This window comes from Anarhichas minor, unplaced genomic scaffold (genome assembly GCF_050575085.1).
Source record: "Anarhichas minor isolate MPS153535 unplaced genomic scaffold, ASM5057508v1 ptg000136l, whole genome shotgun sequence".
Classification (NCBI taxonomy): Eukaryota; Metazoa; Chordata; class Actinopteri; order Perciformes; family Anarhichadidae; genus Anarhichas; species Anarhichas minor.
Genome location: NW_027466582.1, coordinates 20729341 through 20755056, shown reverse-complemented (window position 1 = coordinate 20755056; position 25716 = coordinate 20729341). Strand labels below are relative to the sequence as shown.

Genomic DNA, 25716 nt, shown 5'->3' with positions numbered 1-25716 from the left:
ATACTATGACATGATATTCATATGACATACTATACTATGACTTTTTAATCACATACTATACAAATATACTCTGACTTTTATTACCATACTATACTTTACCATTAGGCACCAACAAGGGCCCCAGGCAGCTGTAGATTTATTATGTTTAGATGTGAAAAAGACTGTTATGTTAATTCTTACTCATTGTACCCTGAAATAACTTGTGTAGTACTTACTGTGTACTTCTACTTCAGAGGAAAACATGGTAGTTCATTTACCTGAGAGAGGAGTCAAAATATGATTAATTGTTATTCATTAAACTATCTAGCATCATATTAGAACAGTTAAGGAAACATAAGTACATTGTGCTGATAACACCTCCTTCACTCATCACTGTGAAGTATTAACAGCTTTAAGATTAGTAGTTTATAGTTTACGTCACAAATAGTTTTTAGTTCTATGTCACTCTGTTAAGTTTTTATGTTTTCATGTGAGACAGTCACCAATTTGATTCCCAATATGTACTCAGTTTATCCAAATAAATATCCAGATCTGCTGTGACAGTTTTCAGAGATGTGAGTTGCTACAGGTGCTGAAGCCTCAGTGTGATGTCTGTTGGTAACATCATACTTCATTTAATACGCAGTATGCACTACATACGGATTCATACACCCCTGCCGCTTGGCTTGTTTATCCAACATTTATTAATATTGAAAGTGTTGCATATCCATATTTTACCAAATTTGACAAAGCACTCCCTTGGCTCCACAACAACACACCCACCAAGCGTGAAGACCAGATGCACTATTCTGGAGAAATGGGAAAAACACACGACCAAAGAGATTTAATGACATCCTATACTGTGACCTTTAGGACATTTATAACACCGCTGCTCCCTGTGGCTCAGAGGGGGGCGGGTCATCCATTCTTCACATGGTCGGCAGGTCGATCCCCGGCTCCTCCAGTACGCATGTTGAGATACAGAACCCCAAAGAGCTCCTGCAGTCTGTGCCATCGGTGTGTGAATGATTATTATTATTAGTTATGATCCTGAGGGGTAGGTGTCATCTCGCATCTCAGCTTTTCTTCACATTAGTGTAAAAATGTGTGTGAATGGATGAATGTGGTCGGACAACAAGAAAGGCGCTATGCAAATGCATAAAGTTAATTTAAGTTTTATGCAAGGCCTGAAAACCCCATTCCACCTGCCCTCCGACCCCTCATGTCCTCCTGCAGCTCCTTTCCTCAGGGAGGTGCTACAGCGACTGTGGCTCAGTGGTAGAGCGGGTCATCCTTCGATCGGCGGTCTCTAGCCCATGTCGATGTGTCCTCGGGCAAGACACTTTACCCCAAATGACTCCCGCAGGCTGTGCCTGCAGTGTGTGAATGTTAGATAGTGCTGATGGGCAGGTAGCACCTTGCATGGCTTCACAAGCAGCTTTAATCCGTTAGCCATCAGGACTCCTCCCTCCTCACATCACACTGACATGCATTACCACAATGCTGTCCATTTATATACTTGTGCTACAGAGTAACATACTGTACAGAAGACAAACTCGTGTGGCCATCAACAATCGAACGACTTTTATTTGCCATTTTAACGACACACCTTTCCAAAGTACTGCACGAAGTCTCGGAACATACGGCTCCAACGAGATGATTTAACTGAGAAGTGTTTACACAGCAGGTACTGCATGTGTTTACGTCTTTGAAGTGGAGCAGCGACTTAAGAGAAGACACTCCTCTCTCATGTGGCTTTTGGTTGTTCCCTCCGATGAAGGATTTTAGCAAACAGCAGAAGATGTGCCAGTGGGAGAAGCTGGAATCTCAGCTGCTGCAAAGCAAACACTTAGCTCTGAAATGAAGGAGACATCAAGTGTGCGCTGCTTATAGAACCAGACATTTGGCCGCATGGGGATTCACTCACAGTGCATATACTTCCTTCACATTAAAAGGATAGACTTCTATTTGTGCTTATTGAGTCTTTTTTTACAAACATATACTGCATGAAACAAAAAATATAAAGCCATAACGCAAATCGGTGAATACATTAAAAGAGATGTAAAAATAGATATTCATTTTCATGATGTCAGTAAAAAACAAAAGTACATGTTTTGAAAGGCACCAGTGTTGTTTGAGTGGAGTAAACATTTTAGCACAAACTTGGCATTGGCATGATAATAATACACTAAACAATATTTTAAACAGCTGTTAACAAATTAAACCGTAAAACTATTTTGGTATAAATATTTTTTCAAATCCATTAAATCCATTCAATTCAGGTTCTTAAATAACATCTAAACACTTTACAGTATTTTCTCCTTTACAGTGTCCAAACTCCACAAAGTCCAGAAAGGTGGAGGTGAAACCTGTCTTACTCCTCTGCTTGAGCACCTTCAGTGATTGCCCGGTTGAGGTAGAGGAGGATTAGTGTTGAGTGCAAAGCTTCCTAGTACAGTCAAGTTGTTTCTTTGTTCTGCATGAGCAGCAGGTAGAATCAGAGATAGATGAAGGCTCACTGGAGTGGAGCTAATCTGTGAGGGGTCTGGCCCCGTAGACTGGGGAGTCATCCAAGTCTGAACTGGTCAGTCGTTTGTGAGGAGCTGTGGATCAGAGGCAAAACAAAAGCAGTTATATTCCCCGTCCCTGTTTCTCAGCCAGTCACAGCCCACAATGCGGGAGTACGTATCCCCGTTGATTGTTAATGGATCTAGTCCAATACACGTGGGCCCTCAATGATTCCTGTCACTGCCCAAGTAGTCCTGAATACATGTGATAATTACATTGTATACCAGTGTTAAGTAGCCATAGATCTACTTTGGCCAGCACACTTCCTGGAGGTAAAAGAGACACAAAGCCACAGAAAGTACGCTCCTCTCACACTGAGCCAGATATCTGTAAGCAGCTTAGGAAAGCGCTACAAGTGATTTTGGCTGAGAGCCACGGGCAGTGATACAGACAGACGCACTCTCAGAGCGCTGATGGAAAGTTTGAGCGCTGTGTGCCATGTTGAAATACTGAATGGAAAAGTGAGAGTGCTGTAAGACGGCCACAGTGTCTTACAGCATCATGCGTACATCACACAGCTACATAATGATGTACTGTACTGTGGGATGCAGCAGTGACCTGGATTGTCATTCTAGCCATCATTGTGCAGACTTATGATAAACCATTAAACAAATACTGTTGTACGTTTTCAAATGATCTAGCAACACAGAGATTGAGTACCAAAACAGCCATTATACGAGCTGGCACAGCACAGGGTTTGTAGCAGCAGTGTATAAATGCTCACACAGTGTGTCAGATCTCAGCGAGCTGCTCAGGAACATGCTGGGCTCTCTGACGGAGGAAGAAACAGCGGCCAGTCTCAGGCTCCTGGAAGTGGCGTCCAGCTTCTCGTCCTGGAAGACAGGAGGACACGGTCACTGACACAGTGAGGGTCTACAGCCATGCTAGCAGCACTGTGATGTAATGTATAACGTATAGTCTGAGGACATACACCTGGACCCAAACAAGTCAGGACAACAGACTCATCATGTACTCATCCATCTCAACAATCATTGGGTGCTTTGCCATGAAGTGTTCATGCCTAAAGACTTTGGTGATCCTCTGACAATCAAACATCTCCACATCTACGAGATGAAGTGGCACAAACTGTGTGCAGACACCACGGCTGCTACACCAAGTCTCAGAGGTTCCTTTTCCAACGTGGGTCAAACACTCGCCTGTCTACTTTAGTCTTGTTTACCCACACATATTATGCATTCATTATGTAATTAGTAATACTGGCAATTACCATCTTCACTTGTGTGCTAGCATTTAAGTCATGATGTGAAGATGTAATTATTCAACAAACTGAATGAACATTAGTGTCTGCGCCACAATCTATTAACAATCCATCCAATAATGGAGATATTATATGTCTGTTGGTCCAAAGTGTTAGTGACAGACTAACTGAGGGTGAAGCCACATCCCTTTGGCCGTGGGCACATTTCACAATGTAAAACTACACATAGTACAACCATAAATGTGAACAGCTCTGTATAATGCTCAAAGCAGCTTAAGATGAGAGTTGTGGGCCAGATTTGGATGCTTTCTTTAGCATCCCAAGAGCTCTACATAATGATAAAATATTCTGTTTGGGAAGAGAGCGGTGCGAGTCCCTCTATGAAAGGTGTGGGCCTGTGTATGATAAAAGCTTCTTCTACAGACATTTATTTGCCTGTAAACATGGCGGCACAAGCGTGCCAGCCTGAGCAGACATCTCTTTATACTTTAGGATTCTGTTGCAAGGCCCGCCAAGTCACTGTTGTCTCTTCAGGTTTGACACATATTACAGATTCCATTTATCCGGTGTTTATGAATCATTAATATTACAGATGTCCTGTAATGACAGGACAAACACCGAGCCTGTCTGAATACTAGTGGTTCAAGCAGAGACGCACTTTTACATTCAATGTCGAAGCGGCTTGTTGTTGGCATTGCTGACTGTGATCAAGACTTTCATCCCTTTTCCTGAAACAAACCCCGGGTGTGCAGCAGCTATTACGCTAATGTAATCGCCACTTATCACTCAACACAGGAGTCATTTGGCAAACCAAGGGGGTAATCTGGCAGATTAAAACCATTTAAAAAGTGACGGTATGGCTGTTTGGGGGAGGCTGCAAACGGCTGATGGCAATCAGCTGTCAACAGTGATGTCTTGATGGCTCCCATGACTGCTTCATAGCACAGAAGAGGACTGCAGCTATTAACAGAGACGGGTAACATTCAGGTGTTGTTTAAGCGTACATTTGTGCCATTGCTTGAGCTTTCCCACTCTGTCCATCCATGATGCATTACCAGCATGTGGAATTATTCAGTTATTCACACAAGTTGCAAATGAGGTGCTTTGCACACATCGGCTGTGGTGTGGGCGAGCTAGACTCATAAATGACTCAAAGTCAGGCTATCCTGATCCAAACGGCTGCTGTTTGAACAAAGCATGGCAATTAGTGACTGAAATAGAAAAGGTGTGGGTTGTTGTCAGGCTCTTGAAAGGCATTATGAAGCACATCTGTGTGTGTTAGTCGTACTCTGTACTCCTGGATTCTGCGTTTGGACTCGTCCAGCTGGTGCTGTAGGTCCCAGACGATCTCTTTGTATTTGGTGTAGCGCTGCTCTACCATCTCTCTCTGCTGCTGTGACTCCTGTTGGCACAAGATGGAGGCTGTGTCACTATAACCACCCGCACAACAGACACAGCTGTCTTTTAACCAGGCCAGAGGGACAAAAGCCGGAGCTTGTCAATAGTCTTAGCAGAAGAAGACTGAAATGAATGAATAGCATTGATTCATTGGAGCAGTGTTTTCGGCGTGGTGCTAATTTAAAGTCTCTTCATTCTTTCACGTCCAAACTGTTAGAAAACAGGGTTGCCAGCCAGCTCACTGCCCCTCTATCCAGTTATGACCTTCTTGATGAGCTTCAGTTTGGTTTCAGACCCAAACGCTACTGAAACTGCACAGATTAAAGTAACTAACAACAACATTTTAGTTGCAATGAACTCTGATCCTTGTATGCACTCCTTAGAGCAGGGAGTGCGCTCTCCCTGGTTCCACAGGGATCAGCACTCAGCAGTTAAAAAAACACATTACAATGTAACACTGCTATGCAGATCACTTACACACACGCATCGTCCTACAACAGCCATGATTCCTCCAAGCTGGTTGGATTACAGATGTGCTTGTCAGAAGTCACTGGATTCGATCCCTCTCTTTCATTTGAGTATTCAACACAAACTGCCCTCTTCCACCTTCTTAAAATAGCCCAAATACACACACTGACAATAGACTACTGTGATGCGCTTTCTCTACCTGAGACAGCAATAAAAGGTCTCAAACTGGTCCAGAACGCAGCTGCCAGAGTCCTCACCAGATCTCAGAAGTTGGATCGTATGACATCGGTACTGATACCTGCATTGGCGAACCGCTTCACACAAGAGCTGATTTCAAAATCTTTCCTCTGGGGCCGCTGTGATTCAGCGGTAGAGCGGGTCGTCCCCTCATCGGATGATCGACGGTCCAATCCCCCAGTCCGTGTGTCTTTAGTGTCCTTGGGCCAGATACCGACCCTCATATTACTCCTGGAGGCGGTGCCATCGTTGTGTGAGTGTGCATCAGTTTAGATCCTGATAGGCAGGTGAGACCTTTCATTTCAGCAAGCTGCTGCCATCAGTGACTGTTTGTGTGTGAATGAGTGAATGTTGACATGTAGCGTACAGCGCTTTGAGTCAAGACTAGAAAGGTGCAAGTCCATTTACCATCCATTACCCAACTATAAGGCTTTACATGTGGCTCACTCATATGTCTGCAGTCTTATTTCCTCATATACTCCATGACCCTCCTTTACAGTCCCTTGATGCTGGTTAAATGTTCCCTCTACAATACTCAGAACATTAATATAGCATCAAACACCTATTGTCTCGGTAAAGATATAGTGGATTAATGTCTACCTGAGCGGAGAATGAAGTATGTCTCCCTCCGGTAAACATTGTTAGCTCTGTCAGCACTGCTAGCTCAGTGGTCACAATATTTATTTTTAATTTTAATTTATTATACTATATTGATCCCGTTAAGGGGGAAATTTGTCTCTGCATTTGACCCATCCCTGTATATAGGGTGGGCTGCCAATGACAGGCGCCCGGGGAGCCATTCATTGTGCTGTTGCTCAGGTACACTTCGACACGTGACACGTCCCAGTCGAGGATCGAACCGTTAACCTTGCGGTTAGCAGACAACCCTCTTAACCCAGTGAGCTACGGTCGCCCAAATATATGCCCTGAATTTAGTATTGAGCACCGTTAACCATTCCTTGAACTCTTGGTGGTCAAGCCTTTGCCGAGTTCTGCAGATACTTGCAAATCCAGGATGTTTTACCTTGTTGACAAGTAAGCAACCTGCTCCAGTCCTATTACGTTATACTGTATGATCTTTGGTCGAGAAAACTAAATCTACTAGTGATGAACGCCATCTCCTCCATGGATGTCACCCCCCCGGCCCAACAGCTAAAGCAAGAAGAAGCTTTCTCAGCCATGTCCAGCCCCGAACAAAGTCTCGGGAAGAAACCAGAATCCAACTCTGGAGGGAAAAGCTTGAGAATGACCCTCCTCCAACTGTCATGGGAATACCCCCCACTGAAAACCTTCCCCCTGGCCCAGAAGCACCATGGGCTCAATGGAAAACACTAAACTGCCTCGGAACGAGAACGGGACGATCAACAGCTGCTCTGGTCAGATGGGGCTACAAGGCTGGCCCAACCACCTGTGACTGTGGAGAAGCAGACCATACTATGGAGCACTGCCTTGTCTGCCCTCCACTACGCAACCCTTGCAACTCAAAAGACCTTGCAGTGTTCAATAACAATGCAAAGGACTGTGTAAAGAAATGGGAAACTGTCATATAACCACCACACATGTGAAACGAAAAGAAGAAGAATCTTTGGTTTTAAAGTTATTCTTTGAATTTTCTGTTGTTCACTGACTTGTAGAGTCAGAGAGAGACTCTCTGGGTAATGTGGACTTCAATTAAACTGAAGTTGAAGTTTCGCTGCACCCAAGGTTGGTAATTCAAGGGGAAAAAAACAACATATTTTATTCCAGAGAAAAGTAATCTAGGCTTTAACTGGACCCACCTCCAAATCTTTGAAGTTCTCCATCAGACATTGTTTCTCTGGAATTGAGTCCAAGTGGTCCAGGGCTACTCTGGTGTTCTGGAAAGCACACACATCAAATCAGTTCATTTACATCACCATATTCGTTTGCATTGTCTGACATTCATATTAAGTCATTTAACTCCAGCCATTTCAATCCACACAACTACAAACATGACTAACAGCAAAGAGATTTAACGGAGAATCAATACAACATCTGCATTGTGCTGAAACCATAAAACATATTTCAAGAGATTCTTTGAATGAGAGGTTCAAAGAAACCAGGAGACTAAAATCAGGAGGATATGCAGGAGACTGTAGCTCACAGCATTGAGCCCACAGATACTGTTTTAGTGTAATAATTGTATTCATCAAACAAAGAAATCAAGGAAAAACAGCAAACACAATTACCATCAATTACCATTTAAGGGGCAAGCTGAAAGCATTAGGATGCAACAACAAAAGAGCAAATGGAGAATTATCCACAGGTTAATACTGGGGCGACATCACAATTCCCTTAATCGTCTCTCCCTTTCCCTCACGTGTCTTTTCCTCTTCCTCACTACTTCTCACTTCAGACTGAGGGAATGATGAAAGTGAAATGAGAAGTCCATCCCAGTCGAGGGTCACCTGAAGCAATGATTACTGATGACGGCTGCACAGCTGGATCAGCTGTCCGTGGGCTTTAACTGCACACGTTACTGATGCCTTTGTATTTGCAGAGATAATGGGATGAACTACCCAAAGAACAAGGGTGCACAGCTGATGAATCATTTGTGTCATGAGCATATATTGTTCCTTTAAAATAAACTGTATGATAAGCATTCACACATGCACAACAAACCTGCATTTAGACGGTGTATGGATCAAGTGCATTTGTAAATATATTACTTAATAATATATTATGCTTAAACACACAATCTACAATGTTGGTAGAACTCAATGCAATATGTTGACAAGATGCCATTATTGTCAAAAAGCAAACCAAAGTCATTGATAATATATTTATAAGTTGTGTTTTTCTGTATGTTCCAAACACTCATAGTTTATCTACAGCACTTTAAAGGTATCATGTTGAGCCACAACATTTGTATCCACTACTAGTGACGCTATCGAGCAATGTTTCTGTAAAATGTGCCAATGTTGTCTCACTCTCCAGTAGTTTGTGATGGTAATGCACCAAGAAACTGTAGTTGTAATACGCAAACATTAGCAGTAAACAAAATGTATGTAAATAATGCAAAATTGGAAATATATGAAAAAAAAACGCTTTGCAAATGTTTAACAAGGAAGGAAACTAATTAAACACATTTATTAAACCTCAAGGATACAAACAATGCGATTCAGTGTGAAAATAACTCCCCATGGCACCTTTAATTCAACGCTTGCGTGTCACGTTGCCTCCCCCTACCTCTGAAGCTCTTCCAGAGGTAGCGTATTTAGCGATGTATTGATGAATTGCAGATTGATTGTAAAATACTGAGGATATGGATAAATGGTGGAAAAGTGGTTTATGCTGTAAAGGTATGATGGATTAAAAAGGCCTGCCGACCTTATAGTATCGGCCCTAACCACGTGGCTACAGGAAGCTGCCGACACATTCCCTATTCAAACTGCATAGTAACAGACATGATGTCATAATGTCAAAAGCTAATTGAGGACTTTGTTACAACACACTCAATCTTTAATGAAGATTAAGTACCTACTCCAGCTCCACTCCATTCTATTCATCCCTCCACCACATCTTTCAATGGCCTTCCCATTCAGATGGAGCATTTAAGCATCAAAAGAAGTGGTAGTTACAAGGCATCCCGCTGATGCTGCACTGACGTACGAGTGAGGCTCGCTGGTCCATCCCCACCACCGATGCATCCTGCCGCTGTGCTGGGAGCAGATAGTGGTCCGAGCTCTTTCCTCTTCTTTCTCACAACAGCTAATTGGAGGTTGGCCAAGCGTGCCACATAATTGTGATGAATGGACAGTTTTACTTATTTATTTTTTCAACAGGGTAAGAAGAGCTTGGGTCAATATAACCGTTCAGCAGTGCTAAGTAATTTGGGGGTAACGTGTAATAGCTGATTAAGGACGTTAGTGGTGACCAACAGCAGCTTGGATGATGATGTCAATACTGTATTGTCAGTACAGCTCGGTTCTTAACCCCATCAACAAGACTTATGATGATTAACAGAGCTGTGAGCCTTGACTAAAGCAATCATTTCTAACCCAGGGTCAGCCTCTATGGGTTTGCTAAACAAACAGAGCCGACACAGCAGCATCGAATCATACTGAGAGTCAGCACAACTTCTATTCTAACAACTCCAGGGCATCTCATTCCTCCACCTTTTCTAAACCTGAATTTACATACAACTGTTTTCATCACTTTGATTAGAGAAATAAAACCTTACCATCTCCAGATCCAATACACGGTCCTGAAAAGACACACAAACACAGCAATGTTGCTTTATATGCATAGAAACCTTAAGAACCAATTCCAAAGTAATGTTGAACCTAACCAAATGACTCCAGATAACTGCTCATAACGGTAGATTAGCAGAGAGAAATAGAGTGTGCCAACAAGGAAGGAAAATACAGGGTCTCCGAAGAGTCTGTAGCACACAACAAGCTTCTTATCACACACACACACTCACACAGACCGCTCTCACCACTCATCCAGCTCCTGACTGATCTTCCCTCTCTAATGATGCATAAGTGATGCTATGCCTCTTATCTGCCACTCAAACACACACCTGCTCTACACCTCTGCCTGTAATGTGTTGATGGTTAGTAACAAGGCTACTTTCTTTCCCTCAGCCCACCCGTCAACAATTTTAGATTTTTTTAACTCGTCAGCGTCCCTCACTCTGTCTTACCTCTGTACATCTCTCTCTCTTCATCCTTCATAATTAAAAGCTTGGCTGGGTCTGAGAGGGCTGATTAATTGCATGCGAGCTCTGGCAGGTGCCATCATGCAGCCACAGATGGGACCCCGGAATCCAACACACACCCACACACACACACACACAAAAATGCTTAGCAGACATTTTAGTGTGTGTTTGAGTTTGGCTGTTTAATGGCGAGTAAAGGGTCGGTGAGGCACTGGGGGCCAGTTCAATCCAGACTAGGTGAGTTGGTGGCCTGCCAAGTGTAGATGCTGCTGTACTGAGAGACAGAGACAAGGCCTCTGGCGGCTTTTAAACACCAAGGCCTCGTGTCTGCAGTAATTAGCTACTTGTCCAAGCAAGGCTGCAAGCAGTCTGTCAGGCCCACGGCTGTGCACCACATCACAGGACTCAGATAAGCAAAGAAGAATTTGAAGTAGATGTGGGGTATAAATAAAAATCGTACCAGCTGTCTCTTTTTGGCAAAATAAGGCCAGCTGGATATTAAAAAAGCTCTACACATGAACAAACAGATAAGGATGGATGAAGATATAACATGCTAACCTGAAGGCTCCTCATTTCCTCCTCTTTCCTGCGACTCCTCTCCAACAGCTCTGAAAGACACGTTACTGTTGATGAGTTGAGGGAGAGCTACATGACCCAGTGTCAAAGGATTCCACACTTTGTTTTACAGGCTTTTTCTGTCCTAATCATTTCCTATGACTATGTCATTTGGTATTATTGGAAAAATAGAGACATGGATTTGAAACTGTTCAGAACATTTTTAGCCACATTTATACTCATTCATTTATTATTGCAAAATTTATTCTTCATATGTTGAATTGTATGCTTGCCTGTAGACAAAGGTCAAGGAAGTGACCCTCATAGCAGATGGTTGTCCATTTGTTAGATTTGGCAGCAAATGCTGTTTGGAGTTCATTATCTCCTCTTAATGAACACATACATGAACATTTGATTTCAGTTCAATAAAAAGGTGGAGGGAGCTACAGCAGTGAACAATGTGGCCATGAGTGAATCACAGAGTAATAGAGAGAAGAGTCCGGTTACAATGGCTAACTGTACCAATATGGTTGGAAGGTGCTGATCCGCTGGTTGCCAAGCAGCTCATGAAAGAGTCAGTAAATGTGAAGCGAGAATGAATCGACTGAGGCCAACAAGCTACTAAGAGAACAGCGTGAGTGATCTGTCGGAGCCACCGTTGTGTTCCTTTACACATTCAGCTGACTAAAGAGGCTTCAGGTTAAGATAACGTGGAGATTTATTCATCTGTATTTTAGCTAGTTTATAATACTTTAACGCTAAACGAATGCTGGATAATGTTACAACCAAACTTTTCTTCACTTCCCTGCAGTCAACAGGCAGATCTACAGGAACAGAGCTACTCTGACATTACAACTCAAATAGTGAAAGTTTTTGACACACTAACTCAAAATACCTCCACTCATTAAATCCATGCTCTACTTCATAACCAAGGTGGTTATTTCAAAGCAAGCAACCAATTAGCCTGTTTGGAAATGACCTCCGCTAAGTGTATTTCACTGATGTTTGTGATCGTGAGTAGCCCCAAGCTGCCTGTTGTTTTCAGGGGCAGATCTAGTGATTTGGAGCCCCAGACAAATGCTGCCTTGCTTTGCTTTTCATTTCTTTATCAGGAAATGTTGGTATGTGGAGTGGTAAAAGTTTGTTTCTAAAGTAAAACTATTAATACTTCACAGTGAAAGTCCTGCATTCAAATGTTTACTTCAAGTTAAGAGTGAAGGAGAGACGTTATGATCACAGTGTATCTGTTCAAGGTGGAGCTTTACATTCGAATAAGATGCTGGACAGTTAAATGAATAATATAGCATCATATTTGAATTGTTATATTTTGTGAGTTAAATCTGAATCTGTGAGTAATCAGTAACATTCAGGTAAATGTACTACAATATTTTCTCCTGAGGTAGAAGTACAGAGTAAGTAGTACACAGTTGAGTTGCATACTTTTTGAGTGCTTTGACTGGGACCATAAAGTTTTATCTTCCAACTCTATCACCAGAACAATGCATTGAAGGTTTCTCATGGAGTTGAGAATTGCTTCTTTACAAAATATCTCAGACATTGTAAACAATAAATATCTAAAACAAAGTATTTGTGCCATTTCATGGGGTCCTTAGCAGTTGTTTAGATTATTATAAGTGAATCACATTCACACAGATACTTCCATCAATAGTGGGCCTTATTATGTGAATGGACCCCACCGTCTGAGCCCAGCTCCACTGATAATGATTACACCATCCTACCAGCCAAACCCATTCATAGGCCAACTTCTCCTGCCAAAAACTAGTCCCGGTCACTAAACCTCCCAGCATACGAGAGAAAAGCCTGCTCATGCAATGAAAGCAACTCATCTCAATATGTTGCACTGCTTCAAAGACACTTTGCTGTGAGAGGATTATTTGTACAGAAACACAAACTCTGCTTGTGTTTGTTGTTGATTGCAACACATTGTTTTGAATTACAATCACAGGTTCTTTGCTTAATGGGCTGTTGAATCAAAGGAATAACTCACTTCATTTAGCAATAGAGTTAGCACTTATTAAGCAAACGCCAAAATATTTACCCAAGTTTATTCTGCTGGGCGTTATGCTGAACAGAATAAACTTTATGCGAACTGTTTCAATACAACGGTGGCAACATAGTATGGGAATAAGAAAAAGAGAGCAAATGTCCAAAAACATTTTATCTGTATTTATTGTCATGAAATATAATAATAAAGTATTGTTTTTCCTATACTTATAATGCCAACTTCTTTGTTGATAAATGAACTGTTGCACCATTTATGATTGAAACACCGACTAGAAGAACAGAGAATCAGACAACTCTTTAATCATGCGGGAAGCTCTCTATTAAATACACAGTAACATACTGACGTCCCTTTACTGAGAGCATGACGTCTTACTGGGATTGATCCTTTTCCATTCCACTCATTGGCTGTTCCCCAGTTCTGGATCCATCTGACTGCACTGACCGACACACTTGATTTACATCTGTAGCCACATGTCTGGCTATGGAATACAGCGACTCCAACCTCTGGTTTCAGCTAGCCTGTTCAAATCAAGACAGAGTTGGTAGTGGCAGTCCACTGTTGCTGACTCACAGCTCAACTAAAACCTGGGTTAGGTCCCATTATACTAACACTACTGTTATGGTGGATGGTACATGGACTGTACTTGTTTAGCACCTCGCTTGTCTTCCGACCACTCAAAACACTTTAACACTACATGTCATCACTCACCCATTCACACCCATTGCAAGTGATGTGAAGTGATGGAAAACACAGACTGCAACCGCAATCTGACAGTAATGAATTCACTGTGAGACAAGTACTGTACATCACACAATGTTCTACAGAGTGCTGGCTTTAACAGTTCATCTATGAGATGAGCAGAGAAGTAAGAAAAGTATATCTTATGAGAATTATCCACTCCAGCTGAAAAACACAACGACACGATGGACAGTGGATTGTCTCTGTGTCCATGTCTAACTATACCTCTCTCTATGGTCTCTGTGTCCTTTAAACTCTCTTTCTCTCTGTTAATGGAACACAACTTAGGCCCATTTCCCTGCATTGTTCAGATGAAGCGCTAAAACAAGTTGTTCTTCCTCTGGCAGTTACAGCTCATTAGGAGAAATTCACTCAAAAATGGGACTCGAGACGGGAAAAAACAAGTCCATGTTCCACAGAAGTTCTCAAAGTTCACACACATTAAGATGCTTTTTCAAACATTTGTAATCCTAAACAGACAGGCCAGTGTGCACGGTCTAAAAAAACAACGCATCAGATGCAAAGGGAACAGGCACAGGCAGCCATTACAAGGCACCAGTGACAAAAAACCCTTCAGTCACTTAATTAGTTACTGCTTTTAATGACGGTGTGTTTGAATTCAATTAACAAAGAAAACAGGAAGTCAACGTATGACTAGGTTTAATCAAAACCACTAATGGTCCAACAGTCAAGGAATAACTCCATTTCCATTGAGAGCTTGCTAAGTATTCACGCTGTTTCCCAACTGATAATTCAACAGTTCTTGTTCAATGCTTCCTTTAATCAGGTATTAGCTGCCCAACAAAGAACACATAGCCTAATTAGTCTCCTATGATGCTGTGCTGTTATATAGCGTGGTTTTGCTTTGATGACGATAGTACCACCGCTGGAGCAAAACAAACACCACACAAATCTATACCCACATATCATACCCTCAGAGAAATCAACACAAAGGTATGTTTTCTAATTAATAAACAGCGTTTGTGTACGTACCTCTCTTTTCAGAGCCGAGGGAGTGCAGCAGCTTCTCTTGTTGGTCCAGGCGCTGCAGGAGAGCCATCTGCTCTGAGTCCCGGCTCTGCCTGAGGGCCTTCAACTGATCCCTGGTCTGTTGTTGCTGCTTCCTTAAGCACTGCTCTCTTGCGGTGCCCTCCCGCACCTCCTCACACAGCCAGCGGATCTTGGTCTGGGTGGTTAAGTGAATACAAAATCAATGGGGTGAAGTAGGATGGGCTTCACTGGTACGTATGAATTGGTACATATGGTAAAGGTTTTAATCAAGACTTAAGGGGATCAGGGCATTAGGAGAGGGAACCAATACACTAAGTATTAAGACAGTCTGTCAGCCAGGCGGCAACCTCCGGTTCTGAAAAGTGAAGCTAATGCGGAAGTTTCTTAAACTTGCATTCTCTCTAATGTCCATCAGGGGGCGACTCCTCTGGTTGTATAGAAGTCTATGAGAAAATTACTCTACTTCTCTCTTGATTTATTACCTCAGTAAACATTGTAAACATGAGTTTATGGTCTCAATCTCTAGTTTCAAGTCTTCTTCTATAGCATGATGTTCATTTAGTAAATTATGGTCCATTTAGAGTCAAATAGACCATAAAGCAGGGTATGCTTTAGGGCGGGGCTACACAGTGATTGACAGGTCTCTACCAGCGCTGTATACAGTGTCTCTAAGTCACTCCTCAATCAAAATATGGTCACTTCTGTTCATTGGTTGCAAAAAGCCAAGATGGCGACGGCCGTAATCCAAGAGGGCGATAGACAAAACTCGGGGCTTCAAAACGGCAGTCCACAAACCAACGGGTAAAGTCATGGCGACTACGTCAGTGCAAATGAGTGTAAGTAAGTCACCTTAACTGTCCGATATAAGAAAAGCAAGACAGAATTCTGTTTTCCCTTTAAAGCATCCTAATTGCTCTTCTATCTAAAAGGTTCTTTGCCCCAGTGCCACCAGGCTGCCAGTTTACAATTCTCTGGAAATCTCTTCGAACACAAAACATAGTCCATCATTATTTTATCATTTTGACCATGGTGTTAAACTCTATGCTCAGAAAAGAGTCAAAATGAGTGTGCTAAAAGCTCAGTGGCCCAGTCAGAGTAGTGTGGAGCGTACAGTCAGCAACAGGGAATGTAAATGAGTTAAAGGGTTGTTAAGGCCATGTAAAGGATTGGTTCAATGTGTATTCCAGCTGAGCTCTACAAGCCTGTAAATCATACTTAGATTTAATAACATCAAAACTGCTAACTAGGGAGCTAATTATCTTGCTTGTTCTCTGGCGTTTTATTCTTGTAAATGCACAGAGCTCTGAAAGCATTTCTGACAGGAGACATACATTATGGTGATAAACACTGTGAGTTGTGCAAACACATTTTAACAAAGTATCATGCATCACAGTCATAATTCCATGTTGTATTTGTACAGTGCATCATTACAATACTAAATGGAAACTGATCTGTCTTGGAAAGAAACCAAGGGACAACTATTACAGCATGAAGGCCACACATTAAAGAAGAAGAGCCTCTCAGAAGAGCCTCACTAAAGCACAACATCGTGATAACCATGATGCTGCCATAGAGGGATGAAAGCCACTGAAATAGTGCACTACGACTGGACTTCTTAGGGTAGTGCAATTTACTATTGTCCTTGATAATTATTATGGAGAGACATTCTGTCACAAATCCCTGAACTTCACAGTTTCATTCTGATCACTGCAGACTCTTAGCACACAGCAGTGCTCAGCTGCTGTCCTCGACTATAAATAATGCTTTACTGAGAGGTTATGCCACGGTAACATGTTGGTTTAAACAAGCAGAAATGCAACCATATGTGGTTGCTAAGATTATTTTAATTCCACAAAGACCAAATCACACTGTACATAGACTATGCTGTCCTCTTACATGAATCTTCTATATGGTGTCGGCCTGGGAATGAGCATGATTTCATTGTAACAGTGTCACGTGCTTAATCTTGTGCTTTCTCAATTATATAATTGATTATTTCGAGCAAATCCCCGTAAGGAATGCAGCACATGTAATAATCATACCTTTGTCTCAGCTAGCCAGCGGTGGGGGTCTTTCACTAATCCAGGTTTCTGGGAGATCGCCTGTCAAAACAGCACAGAGATTAATGCATGTGTGAGCTGCCTGTGTAAGCATGCATTACAAAACATTCGGATCGTTAAAGAGAACTATTTCGGAAAGGAGTGCAAATCCAAGAGATTATGTAGTTAGGCTTCTATGCAGGTTCAGTAGGTTGTCTAAATTGACAGAAATATATGGAGAGGCATCAGAGGAGTTACAAAATGCAGAAAGTGTGACGTGGATGGACAAACAACAGGATCAATATCAGAACTGTTGTCAAACCCTTCACTTTTGTGAAGAACGGCTTCTGCCAACTTAAATTGGCGTGTGTGTGTTGAACAGCCTCTGACACAACACTGCACTTGTGCACACACAGAGGTTGTGTGTGTCATCAAAATGAGCTCTCAGGGACTATGTTCTATCCTTCCCAGAGCTTGTCAGCATCAGCAATACAAACTCCTAATGACTGCCGACACACACACACATGCTTAAGATAAAACCCAGTCAGATACACAGATAAACAGTCACATAACTAGAAGGCCCTTAAGTTGAGAGCACGCCTCCGCCAACACTGTGCAACTGTTGAGATGTGCCAGCTCCACATGTGGAACTTTCACTAAAGGTTAACAATCTGCTCTATGCTTCATTACCTGCCTGTTTCACATGAGGAGATGAACACGTGCATGCCAGTTCCTGAAATGGAACGTTTTAAGCATTCTGGTTTATTATTGTAACCCCATGTACACAGTCAGGTCTGCGTTTGTACAGGGGCCGTTAGGGCTGCACTGAAACCACTGCACAAGGTTTTGGAAAAAGTGGAGTTGCAGCTATCCTATGTTTACTAATGGCTCACACACAACTAAGTGGACATCCATGCCGAAAACAGCCCTGTGTTATAACAACGGAAGGGGCTGCGTGGGTGGGGGGGGGGGGTTGCATCAGGTACCAATGAAATGAAGTAGGTTCCAGGAAGTCCAGTAAACGAACCATGAATATGAAGGCCTGTGTTTGTAACACAGACACAGGATTGTACAACTCAGGAAAGTTTTCATAGCGGCAATGATCTTATCTTTAGGTCAGAATACTCTGTTCATGCTACAAAGTTTAAACGTCATTAGTTCTCATAAACCAAAGTATTCAGGGGTGTGACCAAAATTGTTACAATTCATCCCGACAGAAACATAAATGTTGTGTGTACCACCTTTCATAACAATCCATCAAATAGCTATCTATACATTCACTCAAACTTATAAATGTCCACCTCATGGTGGCGAATGTCTGTACCAAATTCCATGGAAATCCATCCAGTATTTGTTGAGATATTTCATTCTGGACTAAAGTGGTGAACTCACCAACTGACAGCGCCAATCCTAAAGCCACACTGCCAGTGAGGCTAAATAGTCTATGGTGTTAACATGGATTAATCCAAAGGTACGGGCCTATTAGATGAAAGCCATATGCTCCTATGGAATATGAGAAGTAAATAATTGCTACTTTGCCCATGTCAAACCTTTCCAAAAGCTTTTGTGTAAATCCATTAATAGGGAGCGGTCCTCCCAAAACACAGAGAGACAGAGCACAACCAGAACTCCCATACATAGGTCACAACTAAAAAGACAGAAGACATAACAACCCAAATTCACACGGACAAACTGTCACACAGCCACGAACAAAGTCAACAAAAAGTACCACTGGTTTTATTTTCTCATGTACACCCTTGTGGCAAGGTGTTTACCCATGATCAACAGACATGGAAGGCACTCAGCAGGATTGTTTTTTTGGACCCTTTATGTCCCGCGCCTCGGCAAACAACATCGTCACTGCAGAGGTGTCAGGCAACATTTTCCAGCTGTCATTCAAAAGCAGATCCAAGCAAAACGAATATCCCAAGTTGTTGCCACGGCAGCTCAAAGTGCGGCAATGGAACACTGCTGTGCAGAGGTCTCCGTCTCAGGGAGTGTACAAGCGCGTGGCAGAGCGTGCATCAGTGTGGGAGGATGAAACATGCCTCTATGCCTCGCGCTCACTTCACTCTTTGCCGAACCATCAAAGGCAGCTCGCTGCAGTGGCAGACAAAAAGGAGGTGAAACTGCTGAAAACTGAACAAGTAGGCTGGGAGTTGAAAGTGCCATCTGTGGGGTTGAAGTGAAAGGAATGCCACTATGTTCTCAGCAGCACCGCCGTAGAATCCAAGTGTCTTCCACGGCTAATTTAAATGTGTGACTGCGTGGTTTGTACGTCTCTTTCAGAATGCGAGTACATCTGTGACTGGGAGTCTGTGGTTACAGTTTGTTTGTTTCACCCCCCGCTGAGGAAATGGTAAAGATGGCAAGGTTTAGAGAGAAGCAAAAGGTGGAGATGTAACAGCAAGTGGAAAGGACAAAGCCAGATGTTTTTGTTGAGATTATGACTGCTGAGGCATTGTCAATTGTTTCACCTTAAAAGCTTCTATTGAGGTTTTAGAACTAAGATTTGAATGCCTGTCGCCATATTTAAAAACAGATTTTGGGTGATTGTGGCTGTATAAATTCACGGTGCTGTTAGATCGCTGCCTCACTTTGTGTGCAGCAGGCGAGAGAGCAAACTGTTTTCTGACCACAGGGAAAATATTGTTTTTGAAAGGACAACAAATATGGATTGAAGAAGAATTTTTTTGTTAGAAAAAACATGCTGTGAATTTTGGAAATTATTACATTAATTTTGTTTTCAATAAATTCGCACTTTTAGACTGGAGTTCTTGGAAATGTTTGAATTACATGAGTTGGAAACAAACTATGAAGCTGCTACTGGAATCTAATTCTTAAAACAGTATAATAATAATAATATGAGTGTAGCCTGATCTTATACCGAGTTGAGAATAAATGAATAGACATGCAACAAATTAAGAAGCTGCACAGCATTCAAATGTCAATTTTGAATTGTACTGTCAACCTTCTGAATGAAGATTCAAACTATTCAGCACAGCCCTACTGATCTCCCAGGATGCACTCACACACAGAACTTCAGTTACATGGTGTGTTCTCACTTGAGCCAGAAGACAGGGAGGTAACTAACATTAGATTCCCCATGAGGTTTAAGTATTTAAGGTAAAAAAACACCTGTCAAACATGACATTAAAATGTAGGTTCTAGACCTGTATGAAGATGTGCACTAACTCGTTGGTGAACTGGAAAGTGGTCTTAGCACTTTGTGGTTATGGAAACAGTTTCACCAATTTAAAATCTTCCTTTCATCAACTGCCAACAGCCAGTAAACTCCACATCTCTGATATGACAGTGCTCTACCCCTTTTAACTTTCCTTAACTTTCAATGAAGCGCTACTCTGTCTTACAACTTGTTGCATTAGTGCTTCTAAAGAGAAGAAGGGTATCATGAGGTAACACCCCTTAACTGCTAATGATTCCCCTCATTAGGCCAATCACTCGCAGCTTTGACTTCTTTTCAACATGACAGATTACAGATGAGGGGAGGCATTGGCTGCAGCACTGCTGGACCAGATTGGGAAATCTAATGAGCAGATAAGAGCTCACTGGGTTCATTAGTTCACATAAGTGTGTGTACTCTGTGTGTACTAGTGTATAAGGGTGTATGTGTAAAACATTAGTGTTTGTCAGTAGTACTGTAGAAACTTTACTGTGCACAAGAGGCTTTAATGTGTCATGTATATCTCACCTACTCGCCAAATAAATTTGCAGAATTTCTTCTATTGTCTTTTTTTAACAGTTACATCTGGAGTCCACCTTTGAGCCCCATGAGGGAGCCTGGATGTTCTTATTGATCTGATAAGTGTTGCCTACTAAAACACAGAATCTAATATGAGAGGCTAGTGTACATTCTGTTTGTTTAACTGATGTAATGAATACCAAAATTCTTAAAAGTCAGAATTTGCAGCTTTTCCTTGTCTTACATTTTGGTTTATGGACTGACAAAACAAGACATTATGATGGAAATGTTTCGCTCTTTTCTCCCATGTTATTTACCAAATGATTAATTGATTTTTCAAAAATAAAATCTGCATATCAATCGTCAAAAATAATTGTCACTTGCAGCCGTAGTGTGCTCAGATGCAGGTTGCACAGAGAGAAGTATCGATGTTCTTATACGCTGCGTTCACACACAGCAAAATTAAAGTCATTTTCAATGAAACCAATGACATAAAGCTACAAACTGATGCCCAAAGAACTGCTCTAATCACGCGCAGAAACGTAAACCAATCATATGTATTTATTTCAGCCTGTTCTGTTCCGTCATTAGCCCGTTTCCAGTGCTATTTAATGACATAATACATCAACAAGCACTTGAGCAACACTTCAAAAGAGACTCGGAGACAACATAACTAGCCACGTCATATTCTTGCTTTTGTCACACGTAGTTTGAACTCAGCATTGGGACTTATTTCAAACTTTAACACTTAAAGCAAAGTGAGATGATCTTAAAAGTATGCACTTCTATGCAGCTTTTACCTCAGTGTTCTGGTTCTCTGGCCCACACACGAACTGAATGTTGAGTTCCACTACTCTCACCAACCTTCCCAAATACTGCTAAACTGTATGCAGCCATTCTCAGGTGAGTGTCTGCTCCTTGCCGAGCATGCACTGACAAAAAGCTGAAGTAAACAAGCAACTGGTCCAGAAAGTTCTCAGAGTTGGTGGACCATCAGAGCTAAATAGCGAGTCAATATTGGACATCTCCAACGGAATGCTCATGTTGATCTGTGTCTGCTGGGGGAGTAAACATGTTCACTAACGAGCCAGTGCTGCATCGGCGTCTGTGAGGGTGTTTTGAATCCCCAGAGGGGCCAGCATTGATATATGCAGCTTTAAACCCACACAACAAACCAAAGTAAATACCTGTAGCTTGTCTTCACCGTTCTTAGCCAGGCTGCGACAGGCTGCATCTAGTTCCTCACCCATGGAGGTGAGGACTGCCTCTCGCTCTGCTTCCATCCGAAACACCTTCTCCTCCAGCTTAACGAGCCCGGACTCTGAAGCACGTCTCCTCTCACCCGACCTGACCTGTGGAGGATGGGAGAGAGCCGAGCAGCGGTGGATTCTAATTAGCCATCGCTGTCTGCTGTGTTCAGTGTTGTTATTTGAATCTCACAAGGCACTAGAAAGATATTAATTACAGCAAGTTCTCTGTAAATGAGTGGAGGTCTGCTTGTTACAAGATTAATTCTACAGTCGACTCGATAATACACATGCAGAAAGACAGACACAGCCTGGGCATCAGAGAGCCATTCACTTTCCACTCACACAAACAGACTAGTTAAGTTTCCTCCTCTGACCTGCACCGTCAATAGTTTCAGGGTCCCTACCAGGACACAGTCGCTCAATATGTCCGAGGCACAGGAACCCACTGATCAGTGCTGCCCAGGGGCTGTGGATCATTATCCTGTCTCTAGGATGATAAACCACCCATGTTACATTAATAAGAGCCCCTATTCCCATTCACCCAATTTTAAATCCACAGAGCCCCATGCGACTTATCAGGGGCCTGTGAGAGAAGTGAATAGGGTTTCAATACTTCATCTGCTGCTGTAAAACACCGGGGACGTATTGATAGGGCCCCTTTAAAAATAGTGCTGATTTGGCAGCACTTAACCTTTCGAACCATTCGTAGGTTTATATGATCACATGACCTTACAGTTATCCTAGATCTGGCAGGAAGGAAGCGAGGAAAGTAGTGTCTTTAAAATGTTAACGTGATGCTTCCTGTCGCGGTCGTACTTTATCCAGCATTTGTTTACAAAGTAAATACCTTACTGACCGCTGCATGAATAGCCAGTCCTTTACACTAGAGATGCATTATGTGTTATCTTTACATAAACAAATGTCTGGTGTTTTTCTCCTTGTATGCAACATAAATGGCTTAAAATAAGGTGCCAAAGTTACAATATGAAAGACATTCAGTGAGGAGCATGGTTCTATTAAAAATACAATGGATGCTGATGGTACTCATGTCTCCAAGTTTAGTTGTCTTTCCTGTCAATGTCCTTGGACTTTATCTGCCACGATTAATTAGAATCAGCATAAATATTATTGGAAGTTTCGCCGTTTTCAATGTTAGTCAGTATGTTTGAAAAACTTGGCAAAAGGAGGCAGGGCTTACTTTGTCATCCAGTTCCTGTTTGAGTAGCTGGTACTTTCTGTGGAGAAGTGTGTGTGCCTCGTCTTTTGTGCTCAGCTGTGCTGCCAGCTTATCACACTCATCCTTCATCCTGTCCAACTTGATGCGCAGCGCCCCGCACAGCTCCTTGTCTGAGGCTGCGTCTGCCTGGGAGAGAATGGTGTGTTTAAGGCCAATAATCTGAGATAATAAGGACTGATGGTTTATCTGCTGCAAAAAAGATCGACTAAAAGCAGGTTGCAGTTTGTTTTTCTGGGATGTTCAAGCTCTAAAATATACAGGGAGAATGATTACATAGTGCACATACATTTTCAAAGTAGCCATTCTTTTGACATAAATGCTGCTTTGTGGATCATATGTACAGAATGACGAATATGCCAGTGAACCCTAACAATTTGTAAAAGAGCTTAAGTCAAAACTAGCAGGTACTGGGTGAATTCACAATAAGGTCTGACATGACATTCTGTGCCTCACAGAGAATATCGTGTAAGTGAACGGGTAAATGCCATTCCAAGACTCTGAAATCAAGTCAAATCTATCTCAAATGCCAAATCTAAATCCTTAAGTCATGTCTCAGTCCAGCTGAAGCTTGCAAAGGAAAACCCAGCCTCAGACATAAGCTGTCTATCTACAATGATCATATCACCACACAGCTGAAGATATCATAAAGTGGAATGGACAACAATGGCTGAGGACTGGGAGTGACAGGAGTGACACAAACACAGAAAAAAACAGAACTGCTGGAAGTGAGAAGAGAGGAAAAACAGATGGAAAATGCTGAATGAGAACTGGAGGGAGGTAGTAAGAGAGGGATTAAGACAAAGAGAGACATCGAGGGAGAAGATAGAGTGAGAGGACAAGGACAAGAAAATAGGAATATTTCTAGCTTTTTCTGACAGTTGACGGTATCAAAATCGTAATACAGGCCTCTGGCTATGCTATGTGAATATTGGGTGGGCTTCTTAGGGACATCTGCAGCACCCGTAGGCTGGTACTTTAAAACATTCTAGCAAACGCCCTTGTCCTTACCGCGCTGGGAAATGACACCATTACAATGAGCTATGTCAGATATTAATGCCATTCAGCAGCGCTAATGGGCTAAGCTCAACCATATCAGGGAGGACCATGCCCCTTAAGAAACAATGTACCCGGGAGGGCTCATCATTGGAGATACGGAAGGAGGGAGGCAGGGAGGGCACAGGGGGAGGAAGTCAAGTGGAATCCCCTATCTCCTGCACTGCCTTGATGAGACTTCTGAGGTCTGATATCGGGGTTTTAAATATTCACGCTTGGAGCTTTGGAATGGCCATGAGGATCCACGGGGCCCCACACACCATTAGGAGCTCAGCTATCCTCTATTCACCCGCACTCAGAGTACAGAGCTCAGGCCAATGAGGAAAATTACTCCAAATGAGGATTTTGTCTGTGTCTCGCTGAGTCGGAAATACGCCAGATGTTGAGTGGCTGAGGCACGTTACCCTATGCTGAATTCGTAGTGTGTGCCAATGATACTCTAAATGTCAATTAGAGTGTGGCACTCTGTGATCCGTGCCTGGGTGCAAAGAAAAAAACATCTCTCTTTGGTTGGGTTATGACCTTGACATCTCCAAAGATTTCAGATTTTCTGTAATCAAATCAACCGTCAACTGTTGTGTCACACATGCACACAGCACAGTACACAGAGAAATTGTACCTCATCATTGATCCATCCTAGCGAGCAGCTACTATACTATATAGCACCCAGGTAGGCTATATAGTAGCTCCCGCCGGGGGCACTAGAAGCAATATTTTTTAAGGGGGGGGGCATTTTGTGTGTCTGTGTTTTAATGCCAGCTTAGTCCTAAATTCGAATACACATTTTCACAATTGTGGCATTAGACTTGATCTAACCATCATATGAAGCTTTTTCTCGCTCCTGTAGCTCTGTCGCTGCCTGGGCTTCTTAAAGCTTTTGAGGTGGTGAAGTTAACATGTGCATGTACAATAAGCCACACAATGGAGAGATTTATGCCTGATCCACAGTGTTTTCTGTTAGTTTCAGGAGAAAGGGAAGGAAAGTCAAACGGTGGGATTCCTATTTATCATTTATCAGAGATCATGAGATTACTTATATCCTATAAAAGATCAAAATATCTTTTTTTTCTTGCCAGATTAGCTCACGGCACACTGAGAAAAAAGAGCAGACGCCAAAACTATTGGTGAAGATGGCGAGCCGGCCGAGTATCACGGGCAAATCGTGACGCTTCCACTGGGAACCTGGCCTTCCTGCAATATATTGCATTATATTTTGTATATTTTGTATTGTCACCTACCTCCTGAATTAAGTGTTTTCCTTTACATAAATAAAAACATTTCCACCATAAATTGGTGCATAAAAATTCACCAGAATGCAGGAAATGAAGTGTTAGACGCTCAACATTTCCTAGGGGGAAAGAAATCAACATTGCTTTTTGGCTGCCTGGGAAACTAATGATAATGATATTCAAACTGTCCAGTTTCATCAGATCTGTTATTTGGCATTCAATTTTATGCTTTTTTAGTGATAACACAAAATAATAATCAACACAAATATTAAGGGGAGACAATTAGCCTACATTGTAATGAATGGGGCCAGTAGGGACCTGGATA

At 42.2% G+C, this 25716-nt stretch overlaps 1 protein-coding gene across 5 annotated transcripts in view; it reads right to left on the bottom strand.

The window, feature by feature from the left end:
* Window positions 1-1548: 1548 nt before the first annotated feature.
* The window catches only part of cep128 (centrosomal protein 128), a 39591-nt gene continuing 15423 nt past the window's right edge, over window positions 1549-25716 (bottom strand). For 3 of the 5 annotated variants that reach the window (XM_076083839.1, XM_076083837.1, XM_076083838.1), the window contains exons 16-25: window positions 23071-23235; window positions 21810-21974; window positions 16923-16982; window positions 14863-15055; window positions 11109-11158; window positions 10071-10094; window positions 7648-7725; window positions 5055-5168; window positions 3272-3380; window positions 1549-2582 (exon numbers count right to left, since the gene is read on the bottom strand). In XM_076083839.1, coding sequence (XP_075939954.1) covers window positions 2509-2582; window positions 3272-3380; window positions 5055-5168; window positions 7648-7725; window positions 10071-10094; window positions 11109-11158; window positions 14863-15055; window positions 16923-16982; window positions 21810-21974; window positions 23071-23235 — 1032 coding nt within the window. In that variant the 3' untranslated portion in view covers window positions 1549-2508. Of the gene's footprint in view, window positions 2583-3271; window positions 3381-5054; window positions 5169-7647; window positions 7726-9499; window positions 9599-10070; window positions 10095-11108; window positions 11159-14862; window positions 15056-16922; window positions 16983-21809; window positions 21975-23070; window positions 23236-25716 lie in introns of those variants that run through there. The other 2 variants (XM_076083840.1, XM_076083841.1) reach the window with 2 other exon arrangements.